Source organism: Astatotilapia calliptera, chromosome 22 (genome assembly GCF_900246225.1).
Source record: "Astatotilapia calliptera chromosome 22, fAstCal1.2, whole genome shotgun sequence".
Lineage (NCBI taxonomy): Eukaryota > Metazoa > Chordata > Actinopteri > Cichliformes > Cichlidae > Astatotilapia > Astatotilapia calliptera.
In genome coordinates, this window is record NC_039322.1 from 7,441,431 (window position 1) to 7,464,011 (window position 22,581).

Genomic DNA, 22,581 nt, shown 5'->3' on the forward strand with positions numbered 1-22,581 from the left:
AACAGTCGCTGCTCTGTTGATATATTTTTTTTTAAAAGAAAACCTCAGTTCATAATGATGTTGCTGCTGGAACTCATTAGCGTTCTTGTTACTCACTTTCAGTTCATAACTCACAGGTCGAGACGCACCGCTGGTGGTTGGTGCCACGCGGTAACTGATGATTCCAGTGAGTCAGAGTGCTGAAATATTTTTCCACATTCCTAATATGAAGGATTTATCAAGACGGATTTTGCAATTTGCAGTCTCTTGTTGATGAAACTCTGCAAATTTTCCCGATAGCTGAGTAAACACAAACTCCCAGCTGTATGTGCTCAGGCTGCCAGGATATCTGCCTTATTACCTTACATCTAAATAGTGACAGTGGCACCACCTCTTTTACTGTGTTTATATAGTATTTTCTTTCTTTTCTTTCGTTTTCGACATGGTAAATTTCCAATTGTGCTTACATTTTACTGTGAAATTACAAATATTTAGCACAGAGGGCTGTAACTTCACAGCAGTTATTTACAGAACTTTATCCTAATATTATGGCAACTTTTTCCTAGATGTACTGATGGACATTTGTGTGGCATAGATTCAACAAAATGCTGGAAGTAATACTCAGATTGTGGTACATATTGGAACGATACCATTGCTGCAGATTTGTTGGCTGCCTGTCCAAGTTTCACGTTCCCTCACATCACAAAGATGCTCTATTGGATTGCAATCTGGTGACTTTGAGGCAATTTAAGTGCAGTGGAGCTATTACAATGACCTCATTGTCATATTCAAGAAGCCAGTTTAAGATGATTTGACTTCTGTGACAGCGCGTTATCCTGTTGGATGTCAGTGTACCCATGCAGTCAGACAGACTGTGGCTTTTCAATGATACTTAGTTGAGACTAAGTGTGTTAGTATCAACGTGCAGTGTTTAGTCTGTTTAAATCGAATTCGGGTTTGTTTTCCAAATCGAGGCGATTCATTTGTGCATGTGTGAACACAGTAATTGCACTCAGGTGTGGATCTTGAAAACACTCTAACAGGCCCATAGTGTGAAAAGAAAATATCCCCCACTCCATTACGGCACTACTACTAATATATATATAAACTACTGGTTTAATGGCAGGATGGATCCATTCTTTCATGCTGTTCACATTTAATTTATTTTAAAAAATCACTTTATGCACCTTTATTTCCCTTTAATGACTCTTGGTTGGCTTAAACCACGTCTACATGAGTAAATGCAGTGAGTTGCTACCATAAAATTGGCTGATTAGATATTTACATGAACAACTAGTTCAACAGGTGTACCTAACAAAGTGGCTAGTGTGTATATTTCACAATAGACCTCAAGTTATTTGCAGCCAGGATATTATATTGTGCATATATTTAATTCGATCTGCCCTGTTTTTAATTATGGGTATATTTAATTTAAATATGGCAGTGACAAAGGAAACATAAATATCAGTGTGTTTTTAACTATCAGCAGACATATGTGTGACCAACTTGCTGCATGTTACTGAGGATAATTTGATAACTTTAAACATCTCAAAAAAAAGAAACACCACTGAAACTCTTCCCTTTTCAACACTGGGTTGTTTTCACTGGGGAAATGCAGCTTTTTAGAAAGAAACACTCTGACGGATCCAAAGTAAATTTCCTCTAAACTTTTCCAGTTTTTGTTTCAGAGACAAAGTCTCAGTGCTTCTTCCAAGCACCACTTCCTTGTAGGAAGGTCCAACTGCAGTCAGGGTTTTTCTTGGCATCATTTCTTACTATTGTCACTGCTTCATCCATGAGAGTCTGTAACTAATTTGAATAAAACAGTAGGTCTCTTTACTATTGTCTTCATGCTGCAATAAACTTTACGGCCTAAGAAGAGGGATACTTGCTAGTGCTGTGTTTTGCCCTCATTTGAATATATCAGTTTTACTTTTACTTCTTCATAACTGAATGAATGAAGGGAATTTAAGATTGATGAAAAATAATACCACGTCTTAACTTAAGTAAGCGACACAGCTATGTTACCATAATATAAACGGTGAAGCTCGAGGATGAACGCTAACTTTTTTCCACTTGATAAAAGTTAACGTGAGGTTTCGCGATGGTTGGGGACAAATGCAATCGCATAGCAGGAGGCTGTAAACGGACCAAACTTCAGTCAAGAGAACAACTGAGATAATACATCCACAATATGAGGTTAGTCATTAATATACTGCAACAACACGCGAATAGAGCAGCTGCGAGAGAATTCAACAGACTGTTTTGTTTCTCTTAATGCGCCTTATAACCCGGTGTGCCTTATGGTCCGAAAAATACTGTATGTTAATATAGGAAAAAAGTGATTTAGGGTTAGTGGAATAAAGTTTTACATGTTTATCAAATAATGTGGACGTGCGTTGTTAATCATGTGTGTTTCTGAAATAAAATCAAATACAGTGATGTTTGATAGAGTGATGGTTGTGCCAGCATTTTGTATCATTTCACTTTTCTTGTTCTTCAGTAGGAGTTGTGTATACTGTACCTGAAGATTATTAGAAAGTCTTTGTTTAAAGTTATAGCTGTTGTTTGCTCTGATCCAGTGTTCTGTGCTGAAGAGGTGTGGTCCCCTAACACTTATGCCGTCATTCAGTTTTGGGAATATGACGTGACTTTGTGAAGAACCGTGTAAGTGTGATGGGAGTTCTTTTTAAAGCTGTAAATATTACAGAACCCACTTGCTGCGCCTTGCCCCAGTTTCTCCAACAGCAGGAACTCAAATAACCCCACGCAGCTCCGTCATTTGTTTTTTCATCGAGGTAGCCGTGTCTACAAGGGGTGGAGTTGGCATGCACGGTGTGCCTGTGTGTGTGTAGCTGTGTCTCAGCTGGTACCTATCTTTGTGGCTTGTGTTTGTCTCTGTGCCTTTAAGAGGAGGGTCTGATATAAGTGTGTGTGGGTATTTCTCAAGCTGAGGAGGGGAGTGGTGGTGGTCTGGAATGATATGTACAGTTCAGAGTGGGAATACTGTGGCTGAGTGTGGGTGAGGAAGAAGGTGTGGACAGATAGCCAGGAGGGCTTTTATCAGCACTGAGGACACACAGATTCAAAGAGGGGTTTACACTGCCAGGGGAAAGTTAAAAGGAAAGTTTGAAGAGAGAAAGGTGCCCTAACCCTGACTCAGTATCAGCCAAGCCATGTCCATGCCCATGTTTGACCCAGGTCAGCGACTGCCAGAGGAGCAAGACTATGTTCAAGCCTATGAAAACGTCAGGGAGAAATATAAAGGTAACAACACCTCCTGTTTTCTTTTTGGAGTTTCAACTCAAATGATAACATGTTGAAAGCATGTTTGAATGGGAGGTGGGTGTGTAGAGTGAGTGCATGCCTCAGTGAGTATACTTGTTAAGCCTTGGCCAGCGTATTACTTTTAATTGATTCCATTTTGATTTTCATTGATGTTTCATGGAGTCTTTCTGTAAGCTGTGTTTCTAAAATAGCAATGGCATGGGCATGTGGATTGGTACTTTTGTCAGCTCTGCCAGTGATGTCTTTGTTGTTGTAGTTAACCCCCTGTATTGCAGACAGATCAACACGGAGAACATGGTTAAGTGGTGCACTTCTACAGGTGCAGTAACAGAACAGCTGCATCGATAAAACAAAGAGGACTCCTGTTCTGCATGCTTTGTGTCCTTCTCAGGCTAGGCTGCTGTCTTTGCATACAGGGGAATCTGTGGGCAGCGTGGGCACAGAGAGGTGAGACATTTGGCCTTTGGTTGAATGGCACAGGTCCAACAATGCAACGAGAATGATAAGAGCTTCCAGCCAACATGGTAGCGTATGAGAACAACATGTTTCCAGTTATGCAGCATGTGGGTAAAAGCCTACTTGTGAGTGTTTTTATTTTGTTTCAGAAAGAATTGCAGGGTTGATAGAAACAGGAAGTCCAGACGACTTGAAGATGCACCTGCACCTCATTTGTTTACTCGGTTCATGATTCTGAATTTGACCTGGAAGACAATCACCTCAATGCACTTGAAACCAGCTTCCATGCCATGTTCTCCCAGTTTGCATACATATGATAGTTGTGAAATTTGACACTGGTGCTCTTGATTGGTTAACCTTCAAAATTATGTCAAAACAAAGTTGTTTAAATTTAGCGCAGTTTCGTCTAACAGCATTAAGTGTATCCTTGAGGCCTATAATGACATTAAAGGATGCACTGATTGTGGAAGCTCACTGCCTTGGAAAGTTTTAACAGCACAAAATATGTGATGTGAAACTGTAGAGAAATATTGGCTGGTGCCACTGGAAAACTTCATCTTATTAGCCAATAAGTGATGGAGACAGTGTGACCGATACAAGCCATCTTTCTAATGACAACATTTTGAACATATCTGCATCAGTTATCATGGAGCAGACGTTGAATCAGATCATTATATAAATGGGACATCTCATATTTATATATATTTATTCCTGTGCTTGTGCATGAATCTGAGATTGGGTCTACGTGTTGTTTTTAATGTGTGTCAAGCTGATGGTTTGCAAATGCATTGATTTTTGCTCCAAGTTTGATAGATTAAGATGGATTAATTAATCCAGATTATCTTGTCTTGTTTTCTTATTGTATGGATGCGATTTATGGATTGATTCAGATCTATGTAGATCATCACAAAGACATTATTATGTCTTTGTAAGGCAGGTGAATTACATTGACATCTGCAGGTAATCTAGCTCAGGACACAGGCTGGCAGGAGCAGCTGTGCCGTCATGTTACACTTGTCAAACATGTCACACATCAGTGAGGAAACATCTCTTTTTCTAGAGCCTCAAATTAGTTTGTATGAGTCCCACACTGTGCACAACTCCACTGTTATAAAAGCATAATTGTTGAGAGGCACGATGAATAATTAGCAGAATGAATGATTAACATGTGTTGGAGGTAAAAACAGAACCCATAAGTGTGGGCCTGAAATTCCAGTTACAGGAAACTGTCAGTGCAAGTCTTCTCTGGGCCTTGGTATGCTGGGAACCGAGCAGTTCCATCCAGTCACATCAGTCTAGTAATTTTCTTCCCATGTGGTTGCCTACTGTGCATGTCACTGTGGGCAGTGTTCCTGCTGTGCCTCTCTGGCACCAGTCTGGTGCTCCACGCCCCTTTCATAACCTCCAGTCTCTCTGCCAAGATCAGACTTCCTGTTACTCTTTCTTATTGTTGGTTTTTAACCGGATGCTGTTTGTTTTAGATAATTGTACACTTAGAATAAATAGAACACATCTCCTTAAAGACGAGGAGATGGGCGATAACAAATATAAATGCTGTTTTTATCAGCCCTTACCTGTGGTTTCAGATGATCTGAGCTTTGAGCGAAAAGTAGGGTGCCGGGGTTTGTCGTGAGATGTCAGCCCCTTCTGTAAAGCTGTGTGTTGAGCTGTTGCATGTGTGTGCAGCTCTGTGTGTGAGCTGAATAATTCAAATATGGCCTAGATAAAGCAGTGTTCCTGTCATTTTAAAAGAAGCAGAAGAAAAGTTGAGTGTTGGAAGAAAAACTTTGATATGGAGCTGGATTAGAGAATTTAAGCTGGTCATTAATCACCTTAAGATGAAGCTACTCAATTAGTCCTATAATCAGGTGAAATTATTGAAACAACCATGAATTTATACTTGACTGGGATTGGTACACCACTCTATTTTTAGTCTGTGTTGACACCGGTTCAAAATTCACAACACAGGTGAGAGAGATCTGATCCTGATAAAGTGTCCATCATGCACAGATTGCATGTAGCAGGGGGAGGATGGACTGTTACTCTTGGCAGTATTCGTGCACACAGTATCACATGGTTAGGGATTAATTTCATATTCTAAAAGTTATTACTCCTGCGTGAGCTGGCTTATACATTTGTATAAGTTATTGCAACAGGTGAAATGCAGCTTCCTATGGGAGTGATGAAGGCTGGGTGAAGCTGTGTGTCAGAATAGCAACAGATCACATCTATTAGTGTAAAACATGCAGCCCTGCTTTAAATACGCGCTGCAAATGTATCCCTGGAGTTTACTCTGTCAGTCTTGGCATTATTCTGGTTGAAAGACAAGCTAAATAACTTCTGGCATTTAACTCAATGAGGAGTTTGTTATTAAGGTCGCGGTAACTTATTCCAGTCACATTTTACGTGTGTTGGACAAAACTCCTGAGATTATTCCATTATCAATGGTTGGCTGCAGTGTTGGAATTTCTTGGATAATCTAAAATGCTGACGCTGTAACATCGAAGGTTGGAGAAGCCTAATGAGTCCCCCAGATACAGCACAATTACCTGCACTTACTAATGACTCCAGTGACCCTGACCTTGTTGGGTTATCTTCACCTCAAATACTCATTCTTAAGAGGTTGGCTGATAGTTTTGTAGCCAAATGTCAGAGAAAGGATTCGCTCTAACTTTTGCTAAATATTCATCTTTTCAACCAAGTTGCAGAAGGAACAATGTTTCTAAAACACCATTCTAGTAAAGCTTAAAGAGTTTAAGCTTCCAAGGGACCATTAAAGAACTGAGCAATATAATCTTCTACAGCTACTTCTCATCCTAAGGATGAACTCCAACTTCACCATAATTGACTGTAGCCAGTATTAGTAGTCTAAGTTATGCTCTGCTGCCTTGCCACAGGATCAGTTCATCTACCTTCTGCAGGTTCTGGTTAGGAGGAGTGAGATCTATATTAGCTATAGTCCAAGGTGATGGAGTTATAATAAGTCTGACCACGGGACACAATCCTTTCTGGGGGAAGTAGCTAAATAATGTCAGTAAGTACTATAATAGCCAGCTGTAGGAAAAACATGAGACAGGAAAGCGAGTTAGCAACAGCTACATTTTCAGAATTTTCAAGAGTGTTTTCCACTAGTAAACTAATAGTGGTGGAATTCTTTCAGATGAAATGTAGTCATCAAATATAATTGGTAGGTGGTATTATGTGTGGGAAACACTGAATATATGTTAACAAGAGAACTGGAATAATACTTTGTTTTGCTCCTTTTAGCTTACAGGTGAACTGTGACAGGCGTCACATGGCAGTAGCTGTTTGTGCTGATGTGATCTTTGTGTTTGTTCTGTAAAGAGTTGGTCTGGGATGTAATCCTGCCTGCGAGGTGGATTTTGTCCCACTCCCCATTCTTAAACACACTTAAAAGAGTCAACATTGCGAGCTTCTGTGTGTAAATACTAACAGAGTTTACTTATAAAAGGGCTGCGATAAATTTGTCTTGTGAATCACTGTCGAGCTTGAGCACCCGCAGAGGAAGCCTCCGCTCAGTTCCAGTACTTGCCTCAGATAAGGTTTCATGCAACTTGACCTCACTTTCAAAAATAGTAATAGTGCTTAAGTTATGGACGCGTGATCACACATACACACAGATGTGTCCAGGTTGTAAAATAGGAAAAATATTCCTCTTCTGTCATTTAATATGTGCCAAGTGGACAACGCCTCTTTCTTTTTTTCCCCTGAATAATCCATTAACATCTATGAAGTTCTACAAAAAAAACACACTTTATTTGTATATTTTTTTTATATATATATTTCACATTATCATTACATTTACATTACATTTTTTTACATTTGTTTTGTCTAAGGAGCTTGGAAAGAAAAAGCGTCTGGACTTCTTTGAGTTGCTTGAAGACGTTTCACCTCTCATCCGAGAAGCTTCTTCAGTTCTAAGGGTCAAATGGTAGAGAGTCCCAGATTTAAACCCAGTGGGAGTTTCCCAATCCAATTCTTGGATGAGAGGTGAAACGTCTTCAAGCAACTCAAAGAAGTCCAGACGCTTTTTCTTTCCAAGCTCCTTGGACTACGATGACCTGGATGACTGAGAACCTTCACAGACATACATTTGTTTTGATTTTCATGTCCATGCATGTCCAGCTAATTTATTGATCTGAGCCTCCAAAGTGTAAAAACTCCTCATCCTGATCTGTTGAGCACTTTTGAACATCTGCAGATATTCTGACTGGTCTCTAACTGGTAATTACACGGCAAGCAACAACACATTCCTGATTAATAATCCACAGTTCAAGGCCAAACAGACAAATGCTGTTGGATGAATGACGTCTTTTCAAAAAGTTCAAAACCAATGTCCTATTTAAATGTGGCGGGTCTCATGCTCAAGACCGTCTCCTTGTGCATGTTTGGATAGTTTCAAGTGCTGTTTTTAGATCGCTTGATGGAAGTTTAGTTGTGCCCCCTAGCATTTTCATGCACTGATAGTTACTCTGCTCTGCAGCATAGCACAAGTTGAAGTCATGGAATTGAATTTGGTCTGAATGCATAATCAGAAGCCTTCTTCTTTGAGTTTCTGCCTGTCAAGACTATCGACACCGTCAGCTGAAAGCCTGAAAATAATCACGGAGAAAACTGTCAAGTCATCAGATAACACTCCTCTTAAAAACACACAAATTTATAAATCTTTTTTGCAGACATGAAAAGTTACAGGAGAAATAAAGGGGCACATGTATTGCCTGAGAGCTGCTGTCCTCTGACAGAGGACATACTCCTACATTATTCCCACATATGTTCACACCTACACTCCATCCCACTGTGCCAACAGCATGGCTCAGTATCTGGTAGATGAGTGAGGACTCAGAAGCTGCAGTAGGCCATTCTCACCTGTCTGTCTGCTAATTCTCTTGAGTTTATAAGGTGACCTTTTAGTCTGTATGTTCTGCTTAAACATGGTAAATGGACTCATTCTTATATAGCACTTTTATACCCTTGCAGAGGACTCAAAGCTCACCTTTAACCTCTATCACCTCTATTCACCTTTAAACATATTCCGTGCAGACTGCTGCACGTTAAGCATGTAAATCAGCAGCAACAACAAAATCCCACACGAGCAAGGTGAATATCATCTCGTTACAATGCAATCTTCTCATGGAAGTGATATGAATGTGGGTTTGATATGTATTATCTATTTAAAAATGGCTGCAGCCCAAGACCGACGCACATCACCACTCTGCAAAAACTGCTCAGTACTGCCTCAAGCCCAATGACAAAAACCCACCAGGGGTTGACTCTCAGACCAATCAAGAATCCGGAGGAATTCCTCACTCATGAGTTACAATTCTTTGCGATTATAAGTATCTTTATGTAAAAGGACCCAAACCTAAGTTGTCAAAATACTAATTTTAAGAATTATATTCAGTGAATCATTTCAGTTACAGCATGTATTTTGTGTGTGGTCGATCTTCAACTAGTGTAGATTTAGGCTTTTAACTTTTTATGTTGCTGCATTAAAAAAAAAAAAAAAAAAAAGTGGTAGACCAGGCACAAGCTGTGTAATTATCTGAGTTATTATATGTAAAATTATCTGAAATCTGACCTTAGCTACACCAAGTTCTTCTTTCTGATGTTCATAAGGCCGTTCAACTTGTTAAACATATTCTAAAGCCAACAACAACCTCAGAAACGTCTTATTCCTGGATTAGGTACAGCGCTTTGAAATCTTAGAGGATATCAGCCAGTCTGCTGTGATTTTCAGAAACCTTTCAGTTCCTGCAGTAAGACTAGTCATCTGGCTGATTCTGTGCTGGTCATGCCTCTTTATCTAATAGATGCCCTCACATTCTTTCACGTAGTCCAAATCCTTTCTGATGATAAATGGCATATAGATGTAATTGGTTTGTGTCTCTGGTTTCTTTTGTGGAACTGCTTTAAGTCTGCGGAGGAATGGAAATCCTGACTGTGAACCGCCGTGAAGTGAACTCAGCCTGGCAAAGTTTGCTGGTGAGAGCCGCTGTAATTGAGATGGGATTTGTATTGGAGCAGAGGATTAGTGCCCTCCCAAATCCATGGAGTCAATAACAGCTGACGTTTGTTATGTAACCACACTGCAAAATGTTCAATGTATGAACTTTCTTTTAGTCTTTAACTAGATCAGAAATATTATATTTTTATTGTCACAGTCGCAGTGTTAAGTGGGCAACAAATAAACAAAGAAAAAAACGTTGCTCTGAAAATAGTCAGCTATAAGACTCGGACTGAAAATCTTTGAAAGACCTTCAGAAAGCCTGAAGAACTATTACTTAAGCAAGACTTTTGCACAGTACAGAGGGTCAGGAGGTTAGGAAATTAGTTTTAAAGCATTGCAGTTTGGATTATTGTTGTCACCCTACCAGGTGGACAGACAAGCAGCATGGACACCCCAGTTTGTGAATGCAATACCTCGAGAACGATGTGAAGTAGGATTTTTAAATTGAATTTGTTGATGCATCTATTAAACATCTGTGGATGCAATAATGCAAAAAGGAAGTCACCGGGATTTAAATTTATACCATACGTTCATCTGCTAGGAGGCTGAGGGGTAGCACTGGCAGTCACCAGTATATTTGTAATACTGTGTATTCAGTTAGATTACACCAGATGTCTGTTGAGCTCTCAGCCACATGTAATTGTCTTGATTTTTGTATTTATTTATTTTGTGCACAAAAAAGAATAAATCTTTATGCATAGACTTATATTTTTTTTTAAAAAAGTTTAAAAATAACTGAATATATTTGGACCAGTGGGCGGAGTGATGAGTAGCAAGCGTGGTTACCAGGTGTGTGTATAGGTTTTATGGATGCATGGCACAAATACAGGTACCTGTTAACATACTTGAGTCTGACACACCAAAATTAGTACGGGGATCTTGAACAGTTTTGTTTTGTTTTTTCCATTTTTTTACACACCAAACCAGATTTGTTAGAGAATTGTGTTAAAAATGCTCCAAACAATAAACATCACAAAATGTTTTTGTGGTACTGGTTTAGCTTTCTGCTAAAATCAACTGGTTTTCCAGCTTTCTGTGGAGTTGTTATGAAGAGACCAAGCAGTTAGTTTTGTTTTATTTTTGTTTTCAATTTTATTTTTAATTTATATGTTTTGTTTATTAGTCTTTAAACATGGGGACTGACTTGCTTTTGGAGTACCAAGTGGTCAATAGAGGAACTGCAGTTTTTGGCACCTCTAAATTGTCTAAACTGCAGCTGACTGAATGTTTGATCAAATTAACATATTAGTTGATAAAACACAAACAACACAGCTGAAGGTTGGACAGCTGTTATTCCCTTCGCTTGCCACTCTAACCGCACAGCTGCTTTAACTGTTTACTGTCCGTTTTAAGGCCAGAGAGAGCGAGAGAGAGGAAAAGAATCGATCAATAATCATCAACCTCAGGTCACTGAATAGGATGATGTCACTCTTTACTTCCCCACAGTGCTCTAAAGCACAGGTTTTGTACAGTGTGTCCGGTGGGTTATTGAGTGATAGCAGTGACACACAGAAAGATGTCTTTCTAACCTGTCTGAGAGGATGATGTCACTGGAGGAAAAATCATTCTGGTCGCAGGGAGATTTCAGTCTCCAGGATACGGTCATATACAAACTGTTATTTTATCCGTCTTGAGCGCTCTGCACAGTCGAGCTATAAAAGATTGTAAGTGCTTACAAAAATAGATTAAAATATAGTTCCACACCACGTGATATGATTTGTAGTTGCAGCATACTACAGCACAAAGTTCTGTATCCACAAATCCATTTCATTGACTGATTAAAGGAAAAGGTCTGTATTTTGGAATAAAGATCACTTTGGTTTTTCTGCTGCTTATAGTTAGATGAAAAACAGGATACAGTTCTCATGTCAAGCTGTTTAATATAAAACGCCATGTAGAAGCTCTCAGCATGAAGATAAAATAAGATGTACTTCCAAAACCAGAACTAGAACTAAGGAAGACAAAAGGCACTACTGCATAGGCGAGACAGGGAGAGGCAGAGATGGATAAAATAGAAACACAAGAAGGAACAACAAAAACTCGTCAGCACTGAAAGCCAGGATCGTGAGACAGGATGTACTCTTAGGTTTTTAATATAACTAGCTTGCTCAGTATGAGTACGTCTTCATTCATAATATTACAATTACTTCTTTCATCTCCCTGATAAAGACATTGTATTTGTGCAGCACATCCCACCTTACCTGAATACTTCTGCTCATCTCTTAGTCTAACCTTTGAATCAGGAAGCACAGAGATCCCAGCCTGATGTTTGTCCTGGGTCGCTGAACAATGGTGCTAACATCCCGTTTATGGCATGCTGCAGTAATCCCGACTAATGCCAGGAATGCCAGTAGGGAGCTGACTGGCATTCTCACTGTTTTTCTGCAGGGTTTGAAAATCCCTGCTGCTGCTTTTTTCACACACCACGACCCTTGAAGTCTGCAACTTCTATCTTCTTTTATTTTTTAATACTAACGAGGCTATGAGCAGTTTGTCTGGAGCGGTGATTCAACAATAACGTTTATATTGATTTCTGTCTCACCTCGTCTCATTTTTAGAGGTGAAACAGAATGAGCTCATCTCAGAAGTTACTACTCAAGTTATTTATTTTCTAGTGCTTTGCAACATTGAAAGAATTTAAAACAGAGTGCCTGCAAAAAGTAGCATATTAATTTCCCGGAGAAAGATACTGCAGAAGTTAAAAGCTCGATGAGTGTTTGAAAACGTGTTAGTGATCTTGATCTTATTCACACACAATGGATACGTTGTTCAGCGTAAATAAACTACTTCTGGGTGTCCTGACTCTGGTGAATCAGAGACACCCAAAAGGAAAACAGACATCCTCAATGTGTCTTTTTCAGAGTGCAGATCTGAAAGACAACAAGCCTTAAAACATATGTCATCATGACACATTCTGTGAATTCCTCTGGTGTTGTGGTCCTCCTGAAAAGTGCTCCTTTTCTCCTCTCTGAAAGGACTTTAGACAAAGCCTCATAGAACACACACACACACACACAGATTCCTCTGTGGTTGCTTTCTTTTCCTTTCCTTTCCTGGGAGCTTCTGTTACGCATAAATTGTGTAACCAAAATTCGATATAATGTAATAATTCTATTGCTGCGAAGACCAAAAAGTTTCAAAACGAAATAGTTGCATAAATGACTGGAAGCGTAACATGCAGTTAAATGCATTGAAAATAGTACTTGCCCAATATTTGAAGGTTTGGTATATGGTTGTGGCATAAAACCGGCAACATGAGTCTCGCTTTAGAATTTAAATGTTAACATAGTGAAGTTTTGCATAGATTTTATGTAAATACACACACATGCTCTGTAAAAGATTAATGTAACTTTAAAGGATTTCTGTATTTACTTTTTAAATCCTAAACTTGCATTCTTTCTTATGACCAGTAGGGGGCGACTCCTCTGATCAAGTCAAAGAAAATAATCGTAAACATTTTTTTGATGACTTTACTTTCAGTCGGGTTTCACTACATGCTTTTGCCGTGTCCTCGACTTTCAGTCATTTTCACCCATCGCTGAGTTCATGTTGACAGCAAACTCAACAGGAGTCCACAAACCAGTCGATGTTGATGTTTTTTTTTTTAATTCCGTTAATATCGGGAAATTTGTCACCAAGTGGCCATGATATAAACAGGATGACATCCACCAGCTGTTGATGTTAAAATGGGCTCTTTTTATGTGTGAGATAATCAGGGAGTGGCAGTAGTGAAGAGATTATTTTTAGCTGCTGAATTCTCGCCTTGTTTGTTTGAGTTCAGATGAACTCCAACAACTGCACAGGGAGTTTAATATCACCGATGGACCTAGACAGGAACTGATGTGGGGGTATCACCACCTACTCCTCCACACGCCCCACCCTGAAGCCCAGAGTATGTTGGTGACACTCCAGCTTCTAATGGCTGAACTTCCATAGTGGGAGGAGCCACATCCCACAGAGGGGTGGAGCGGGTGTATCGGGTCTTCCACCTGGGATTAAAAGGCACTGGAGGCTTTGGCACCGCTGCTTGGAAACAGAAATATCATTCAAACTGGTGTGGAGCCAGGGGGCTTAATATACCTCACAATGATGTTTAGCTGGGAAATTGAATTTTCTCTGACTCCTCAAATATGCACAGAAACAATAGTTTTTACTGTGTAGGACTGTGCTGTTTTTAAGAGTAAACTCCAGGAATGAAATCCCCCAAAATAGTCACAGTTGAAAAGGAGAAAGTTGACAGTTAATCAAAAAACAAATCACTGAGTTATGTTTCTTTGTTATTGGCTCCAGCACAAGCTAGGAAATTCCTAAGGTGGTGTGCAAGTTTTGGTTTTGAACACTAACCCTTTTCCATCTCAAAACATTAGTGTGTAGGTGTTCAGAAAATGCTTATTATTGCCAGTGCTCCTCATCAAGGTGAGGTTCCTATGTGATTAAAGGTTCATGCACATTAATATTTACGTAAGAGGGAATATCTAACCTTAACATGGCCAAAGCTCTTTACTAAATCAAATTAAAATGAATTATTTCTGAGACTAGATTGTCCACTTTAATACCAGATGTTTTTATTAATGCACCCTGTGGAAGGTACATACATATCATGTAGAGAAATAAACCTGTTCCTTTCATTTTACTTCTTTTGTTAGAGTTTTTATGAAGCTGGTTTTTCAGGTTTCATGTGTAATGCAGAGTACGGTAAACTGAATTCCTCGACGGGCTGTAGTGAGAAATGAGAATCATGTCAAAGCCAGGCCCATAAAGCCCTTAACCAGTCAACCGCTAAACTTTATTAACGTTTATAATGTTCTCTTTACGGTTCAACAAGATGGTTACCCTGCAGCCAACTAACAACACACCATAACACAGGCCTGATTATGACCGATACTGGTACTATGGACTGTTTCGTAAAACCAGACGTATCCAGATGTAAATGCAAAGTCTTACATTTTTGTTCTTGCACATCTGTCTACAGCTCTCACCTAGCTGAAAGTAGAAGCTTGCATTAAAAAAATAAACAACAAGAAAATATCTTTGAACTTCCACAAAACCACCGAAAAAGCAATCTTTAGAAATCGCTGCGGGAAGTCATCATCCTTCAGCCCGACTGCATTTGCTGGGGACAGTTAACTAATGCCAGCATGATGCCAAGTGAGCTTAAGAGGCACCTGGAAACCAAACATTCCTTCAGGGAAAAGCTTTGCCCACTTCAAAAGTTCAGTGGATAAGAAACAGGGATAGCAGGAGCGTCTGTTGGATTGTGTGGAAGTGTCTGATGTGGTAGTGGAACTTACTGCAAATCCCCCAAAATGTAGGTATGATGCATTAAAGTAAAAAAAATGGATAACACAGAGGCCATTTTTGCTGACATGAACAAAACCTTGCTTTTTGAGTCTTTGCAATGATGTATGTTACTCAGTCTCACATCTGTTCAAATCAGCCTTTAGTAGGGCTGTGCGATATGACCAAAATCTCATATCCCGATATAAGACATCTATCGTCCGATAATGATATAAATCACAAAAATGTAACATTTTCTGTAAATTCTGTGAATCTCGGGCAGCTCGACTTGCGTGAAGTGTTTCCAGCTGGGCGTCATGTAGCTGGAGTCGAATGTTTTAACCGATGCATGAAACTATACATTTTTAGACATAAGTTGTATTTATCACACGGCGTGCTGTGGGGAAAAGCTTGTTCTAACGTTTGAGTCTAAGGTTTATTTTTTAGCACCTGGCGGCTCTTTTTTACTTTTCATCCGTAAATAATCTGCTCTTTCACGTAATCCAGTTTAAGTCTCAACAGGATCTTGAGCTTTATTGTGAAAGGTTTATGTGGAACATAAACAAGCGGACACGCAATGGTTTTACCGACAACACATAAAAACAGGCGCTTGTCCGTCCGTAGTGTGGTTATATAAAATATAAGAGAAAGAGAGAACTTTAAGAAATGAATATAACCACTACAGTGACCATCAAAACGATGAAAAAATATTGCCGTAAACAGTTTATTTTGCGACACCACGAAACAAACGATAGCGTAAAATGAAACGATAGACGTTTTTATATCGTCATCCGATATATATTGTTATATCGAACAGCCCTAGCCTTTAGCAACAGATTTGCTTTTTTTTTTTTTTATTCCTGTACGGAAATATGCGTGTGGAGGTGCATCTGTTTAGTTTGGCGCTCACAACACTTTACAGACCAACGCTACGACTGGGTGGGCCTTATTTTTAACTTTAAGTGGTATATATGTTGCATGAGCATTTAAAGAGGCCCAAAATTGGGGATGGGTGTTTATTTTGACACACATGTGGTGTTTGCTGTTTGTCGTAACCACTGGTTTAATTTCCTCCCAGCTTAGTGAAGTCCTTTGCTCTACTCTGTTCTGCAGATCTGAGGCAGCTCGCGGTTGTTAAGCCGTGTTTCTTAACATACTTTCACAAAGCACTAAGACGAGGGGGAATGCCGCAGTTTTAGTGACTGAGTCATTAGATTAAACAGGTTTGCTTGTTCTAGAGTCACATGCATGCATCATGTGATTTAATAGTCTAACTTCTGAAAGTTCATATACGTGTCTGTTTGAGGAGCAAAGAGCAGTCAGGGTTTGCATCACTGGATTAAAATAATGAGTGGTTTGGACCAACATCAGTGTGAGTGAGTTGGCCTGTTTATTAGTCAAATTACTTGGTTGTTTTTTCATTCCTCTGTTTATCCATCTGTCAAACTTGATGTCTTGATTTTAAGAAAAACTTAAATGCATCTCAGCACGTTGGAATCTTTGTAGAATTCAAGGAGTCTTTCTTTTATTTATTTTTTCTTCAGTCAAATACTACTGATGTAAAGTTAAAGATTTCAGCATGGGAAGTGATCGAGTTTGACTCGCTCTCTGGGCCAGCCTCAAGTGGCCACTAGAAGAACTGCAGTTTCTAACACAAGACCAGCTCCAGTCGTTTGTCCTGCCTCACTGAAATGGTATTTTTTAGTGTGATGTGCACTGTCTTTATACTGCGCCAAATCACAGCAACAGTCATCTCAAGGTACTTTATCTTGTAAGGGAGACACTTGAATAATACATACAGAGAAAAACCCAGCAGTCATATGACCCCCTATGAGCAAACACTTTGGAGACAGTGGGAAGGAAAAACTCCCTTTTAACAGGAAGAAACCTCCAGCTGAACCAGGCTCAGGGAGGGGCGGGGCCATCTGCTGCGACTGGTTGGGGTTGGGTCCCCAAGGACATTAAGACACTACCAGTAAAGCGCTTTGAGCCGAGTTGCTACATGTGACTTTTGTGTTGTTTTGGGGACTTTTTATTGTAAAAAAAATAAAATAAAATATGGAACTATAAATAAATGTAATTTGGTTGAGAATTTTGTTTTTTGTGATAGTTTTCTTGTACTCTAGAGGGAGTAATAAACAGGGCTGATTTGTGGATTACACAAATCTAAAAATGAGCGTTTGGTCTTGTTTGTTAATCTATCACAAACTGCATTATTGTAGGATCTGCTGTCATCATTTAAAGACTTAATCTCTTCCAGGTTCTCCCAATTAGCCCTTGCTTCTTGGGTCCCTGCTTATCTCTTTGCTGCTGTTGTAACTGGATCTGTGATGAGCCATTGATTTTTGTATTGATTGTAGAAGTGGTCATTACATCCTGCCTACATAACCTCCTCCATGATTGTGGCCTGTGCTTTGCTAAAATGTGCCAACATCACGATACTATTTGTCATGTAGGTGCTCTACAGTGGTGTAGTGTCTTTGGCATTTTTTTTTCTCACACTAGAACAACTGAAGCATCAGTGTGAAACAGTTTAAGGTCAGACACCAGCTGTTGAATTCAGCAGCTCTCTGTTAGGAGAGAAAATACACCTTTTGTAAAGTGTCTCAGTGAGAAAACATCCACGGCAGCAGCAGCTTCTTTTTTCCAGGGAATATTCAGCTATTTTTATTCCCGTCTGTCTACATGTGAGCTCAGAGATGTTTGTTTCTGCAGGGTTTGAAGACATTTGTCCCCAGTGATTGATGCACGTCTCGTGTTTTTCATATACCTCATAAAACAACCTTGTTTTGTTAGATGTCAAAATTCTTTAAAGATGATTTATTGTCAGTGCTCGGTTTGCAGGCTGTTTGGAACATTTCTGCTGTTTATGTTTTTTAATTGAAAGCAGCTGTCAGATCTGTGCGTCATGGATCAGGGGAACTTTTTAGACCTGCAACACTGAGAACCTTAAAAGCTCGTCCTTTGGCTTGTAACAGGTGCTTTTAAGTAGTCTGGCCACTGAACGATTAATTAGGAAGGGAAAAAAACTCTTAGCAGGGAAACACAGCCGACTCTGAGACTGAACCTTTCCCGTGAGTTTGATAGACGTAACCTACTCTTCCTTATTTGATTATGAGTAAACATAATCTGACTGGTTACAAAGGATTAGTCTAACTTAGGTCTTATAAGCCTATTACCACAACGTTGTCTGTGCTGACTCATTGCATTGTAAAGCAGATTTCTCCTTTAAGGGAGACTCTCAGGTTTAGACGAGGTTCTTGTACACATTGTGTTTCAGTGACTCATGAGTTTCACGTGTAGCTAAGCCGGCTCTCCTCGTAATCGTTACCTGTCAACTGTCATAATGCTTTGACACGTCAGCAGTAGAGAGCAGCACTGTTTCCACTCATGAACCAGAAAATGAGATTTTTCTCATCATCTTTTTTTTTTTAATGTCTTGCCATAATGTTCCCTTTTTCATGTTTTTCTGAGAACTGTTTATTGCAGCTCAGCAAATGTCTGACTCCTCACATCTGAGCACAATTTATTTCAAATATTTTTGATATACAGTTTCCAGAAGTTCAAACAAACCCTGCAGGTATCATCACCTCCACTTACCCCCGTCCACTCCAGCCACTAGATGGGGCAGGCTCAAAGAAAAAGCCACGCAGTCATGTTTAGGCTCCCAGAGTTGCATTTAGTAGATCTGTTATCGATGTCTGGCAATTACAAATCAAAAAATAAACTTTTTGTGCTTTGCTTGAATAGTCTCACTTGATTATAGTGCAGTTACTCTGGTGTGATGCATGTCCTATCACCTGCTATGTGTTTTTGAGTACAAATAAAATCTCTTTGAACAACTAGAATTGTTCTTTATTTAGTTGCATGCATCTACTGGAATTTGAAGCAAGAAAGTTTCCTGTGCTTTTATAAAAGTTCACAGATTCTTCATACAGCCGTGTGTTATGCTGATCACTCGTCAATCCTCTGTCGGTTTATTCGTGCTTAAGCAAAAAGCATTTTTGCTGTTGCTGACTTCAGGCACAATGCAGCGATGTCAGCCGGTCACTGGAGGCTTGAGGAGACTGCTGAGTCAAAGTCAGCATAACCTTGCTGTCATCTTCTAAAATATTTCTGTCAAGGCTCTGATAATGTAAGCCCTTTGATTGTTGGTTCATTGACAGGAACTTTCTTATGCTTTATCTGATGATAAGATTGAATGCTGAGAATGGCTGTTAATCCATGAGATGAAATGATGTGATCTTAGTTTGTTTTGTGGCTTTGATTAATGACTTCATTACTGTGACCTCTGCAGAGTTGAATCATGGTAGTGCTTAAAAAGATGCACGAGTGCATTTTATTAAGGCTCCAAAATTCAGTTTCCTAAAACTGCTCTGTCATCCAAAGCACCCTGAGGTCCCCTCTGCAGTACATTTAATGAAAAATAGAGGGACTCTTCCAGTCGAGTAGTGGAATACTTTATTGGGAGATGCTGAATCATAGTTAATGTTTCAGTGCAAAAATGAACAACACAGTGACTCTTTGTCAAGTTTATCTTAATTTTAGAGTCTAGATATGTTTGCAGGGGATTTGACCTTCATTTAAAGGTTTTTTCTTCCCTCCTATCACTCACGACTCGAGTCAAAAACGCTCTGCACTGCCTGCTCGACACCAGCTGCTTGCGTGCTAGTGATGTGATGGTGGAGGATGACTGGTTGAGGCACCTCCCTGTGAAACACCACAAGGATGAGAAGGAACAGCAAGAGGGAGGGGTAGGAGCTGGAAAAGAGGGAGGTGTGCTTCCCTCTTTCACAATTTCTTTGCTGACAGGGTTTGTGTGCAAGTGGGCAGAGAGAGAGAGAGAGAGAGAACAAAAACACTGAGCTGCCAAGTCCTGTGGGAGCAGAGAGGGAGAGGGAGGGAGGCAGAGAGTGGTAGAAACAGACTGCCGTTAGCTGAGGGACGTTTACATCCTCCAGCGTGGTGCTTCAGGGCTGAGCTGACATTGCAGGGCTCAAACTGCTGTTTGGAGACTCAGCAGCCGTGAGAATGGATCCTGGAAGGTCTATCCAGCATGAGATCAGCTCTCTCAAAGGTACCACACCTGACTTTATTCCATAATTTCTTTTTTTTTAACTTCCTGACTTGTCATCACCATCATATGCTTTCAGGACCGCCTTGTTTTCCCACAATCCTTCTCTGGTCAGGACCTCCTCATTTGTATAGATGCAGGCTAAAGAAAAAGTTCAGTCGTGAGCGTTTCTGGGAGTTAAATGGGGGAATTATAGTCCCCTGTTCTCCCGCCTCGTTTCTGCGGATAACAGAGGTGAAAAGCTTTTCTTCCCCTTTGATGTCCAGGCGTGACCACAGGGGTTGGAGCAGGGGTCACTGTGAGGCGGTGTCTTTTATGAGCCTGGCTGGGTGGGTGGGTGTGTGTGTGTGAGATGCTGAGGGAGGCTGGTGCTGCTGCATGCGGCACATTGAATGCGTCTGCGCCGGGAGATGCAGAACTCAACGCCTGGTGCAGAGCGGCTGCTGCATCGCCGTGGTAACAGCAGGAATTATGGTTAAGCGTGAGTCCTGAGATGGGACCGGCGATGGTGCAGAGACGGAGCTGATCACACACAGCTCTACAGCCGTAGTCTGTGTTCTGTCTGCTGCTTGTTTGGCTGCAGCGAGCTTCGGTGTTTGCTTATAATTAGTGCTTACATCATCAGAGTTTGCTCCACCCACCTTCTCTTTTCAAGTGTCTCACTCAGCTGTACTTCAGTGTCACAGACGTCATAAATACAGTACTGCAAAGTGTCATTTTAACACTTATTATCCCCATTTTGAAGATTTTGATTTTTTAAATAAATATAAAAGCAAATTCACATTTTCATCAGCTCTATTACTTTTCTTTTGTTCAGTTTTAACCTTATGTTTAATATTTTGTCATATAGAATATAATGCATCTAGATATTCCTACTTTTTAAGCAGTTCTGTTACAGATTATGATTATTAGTTTTGGCTTCTGTAACATGGGAATTTTACAGCTTTTGAGATTAAAATGAAATATGTCTTATCCTATAAATGAAGGGTATCAAAATCAACCTTTAAAAGGTTCCTAGTTATATTTTTTTGATGAGTAGTTCCTGATTTATCTAATAAATATACTCATTTTAGAAGGCTGGCAGATTTCTTGTGAAAATGTTACAGAACTCAAATGGCTTTAACACTTGAAAAAATAATAACAAGTGAATATTTCTCTCAGATTTCATCTATAAAATGAAACATATGATGCTACCTGCTGATCCTGTGTTACAAGGGAAAAGGAAAGAGTTGTAGCTTTAGCACTGATATTTAAATGTAGGTCTCGTTCAAATCAATAGTTTAGAAAATTAGAAAAAGAAAGACCTTGTTAAGTTTAGGAATTCTAGCTGCGGTTTCATAATTTATGCATTTAAATGAATGTACATTTGTTCAGGTCATGGATATTGTTGCCTACTTCATGTAAGAGACAAATATATTTATATTTAGAGAGACAGAAAGCCCCTAATTTGAGGAGAGAACAACCAGACTGTTGCAGCTTTTTCTAATGCTGGTGTCTGTGTGGAGCTGTGGTTTGTCTGCAGTATTCTGGCAAAATGTGGTAACGCTTTGGAAAAGTTTTCCAGGCAGCGGAGGCATTTAAATGATCCTGGAGAGGGATCTGAAGGAGTCCTGCCCATTTGGATAGGCTGAGAATGTGTTCCCCAGGGCTGTGGAGACAAAGGCTCTTCGGTTCACTGAGCGCTCCCAATGGAGTTACTTAATATGTCGAACACCGCTGCTTACTCAGTCAGACTGAGTTCATTTGTAAGCATGTCGTCACTGCAGGACCATCACTCCCATTGTCTCTTTGTGTCACCTATTCTCAGACACTTGGTACAGAGTCAGGAGCCTGCTGGTGATCTGCTGTATGTCTTTAGAGGTGCATAGCAGCTATTATAGAAATTAGCATATTTTTTTCCTGTCTGCTTTACTGCTTTCTACAAGCCGATTCTCAGTCTTGACCCAATTATTTTAGCCTCATTTCAGGCTTATGTTGCTCTCAGTTGAAGAAAAGTTCTAAAAAAAAGTTACATTGTGGTGCATTCACTGACTCACTGAAATCTCTGCTTTTTCACTACCTGTTTTTTTTTTTCTTAAGTATTCTTTTTTGTATCGTTTTGCTCTCTTATAAAACAGTTTCCTGGCTTACCACACTAAATAAAGTGTTACTTTTTGTTTTATTCAAAATAGAAAATAACCAGAGTGAAGACATTCTCCTTTACTTTCAGCACTTTTTCTACCCCAGGGTTTCTCAAACTCTTGTCAGCAGGTTTTCTGTTATGAATGATGCTTTCTGAAGGATACGTGCTGGTGAAAGAAAGATGGCTGTGCTTTTCAGCAGCACAGGTCCACAGGATATCCAGTTAAAAGGAGTTCGGTGCAGGAGTCAAAGTACTTGACCTCTTGTGGTATTGTGTTGCAGACAAAAAAAAAAGGTGAAGCAGGTCATTTGACAAGTCCCTACCTTTTATTAGAGGTTTATTTAATGAAATGGACTG

General features: G+C 39.8%; 1 protein-coding gene across 11 annotated transcripts in view; it reads left to right on the plus strand.

The window, feature by feature from the left end:
* Positions 1-22,581, plus strand: part of pleca (plectin a) — a 105,035-nt gene that overhangs the window by 15,098 nt on the left and 67,356 nt on the right. Inside the window, exon 1 of one of the 11 annotated variants that reach the window (XM_026156767.1) lies at positions 2,922-3,246. The exons of 9 other annotated variants lie outside the window; for them this stretch is intronic. In XM_026156767.1, the coding sequence (XP_026012552.1) occupies positions 3,156-3,246 (91 nt within the window). In that variant the 5' untranslated portion in view covers positions 2,922-3,155. Of the gene's footprint in view, positions 1-2,921; positions 3,247-19,916; positions 20,106-22,581 lie in introns of those variants that run through there. One more of the 11 variants, XM_026156770.1, reaches the window with a different exon arrangement.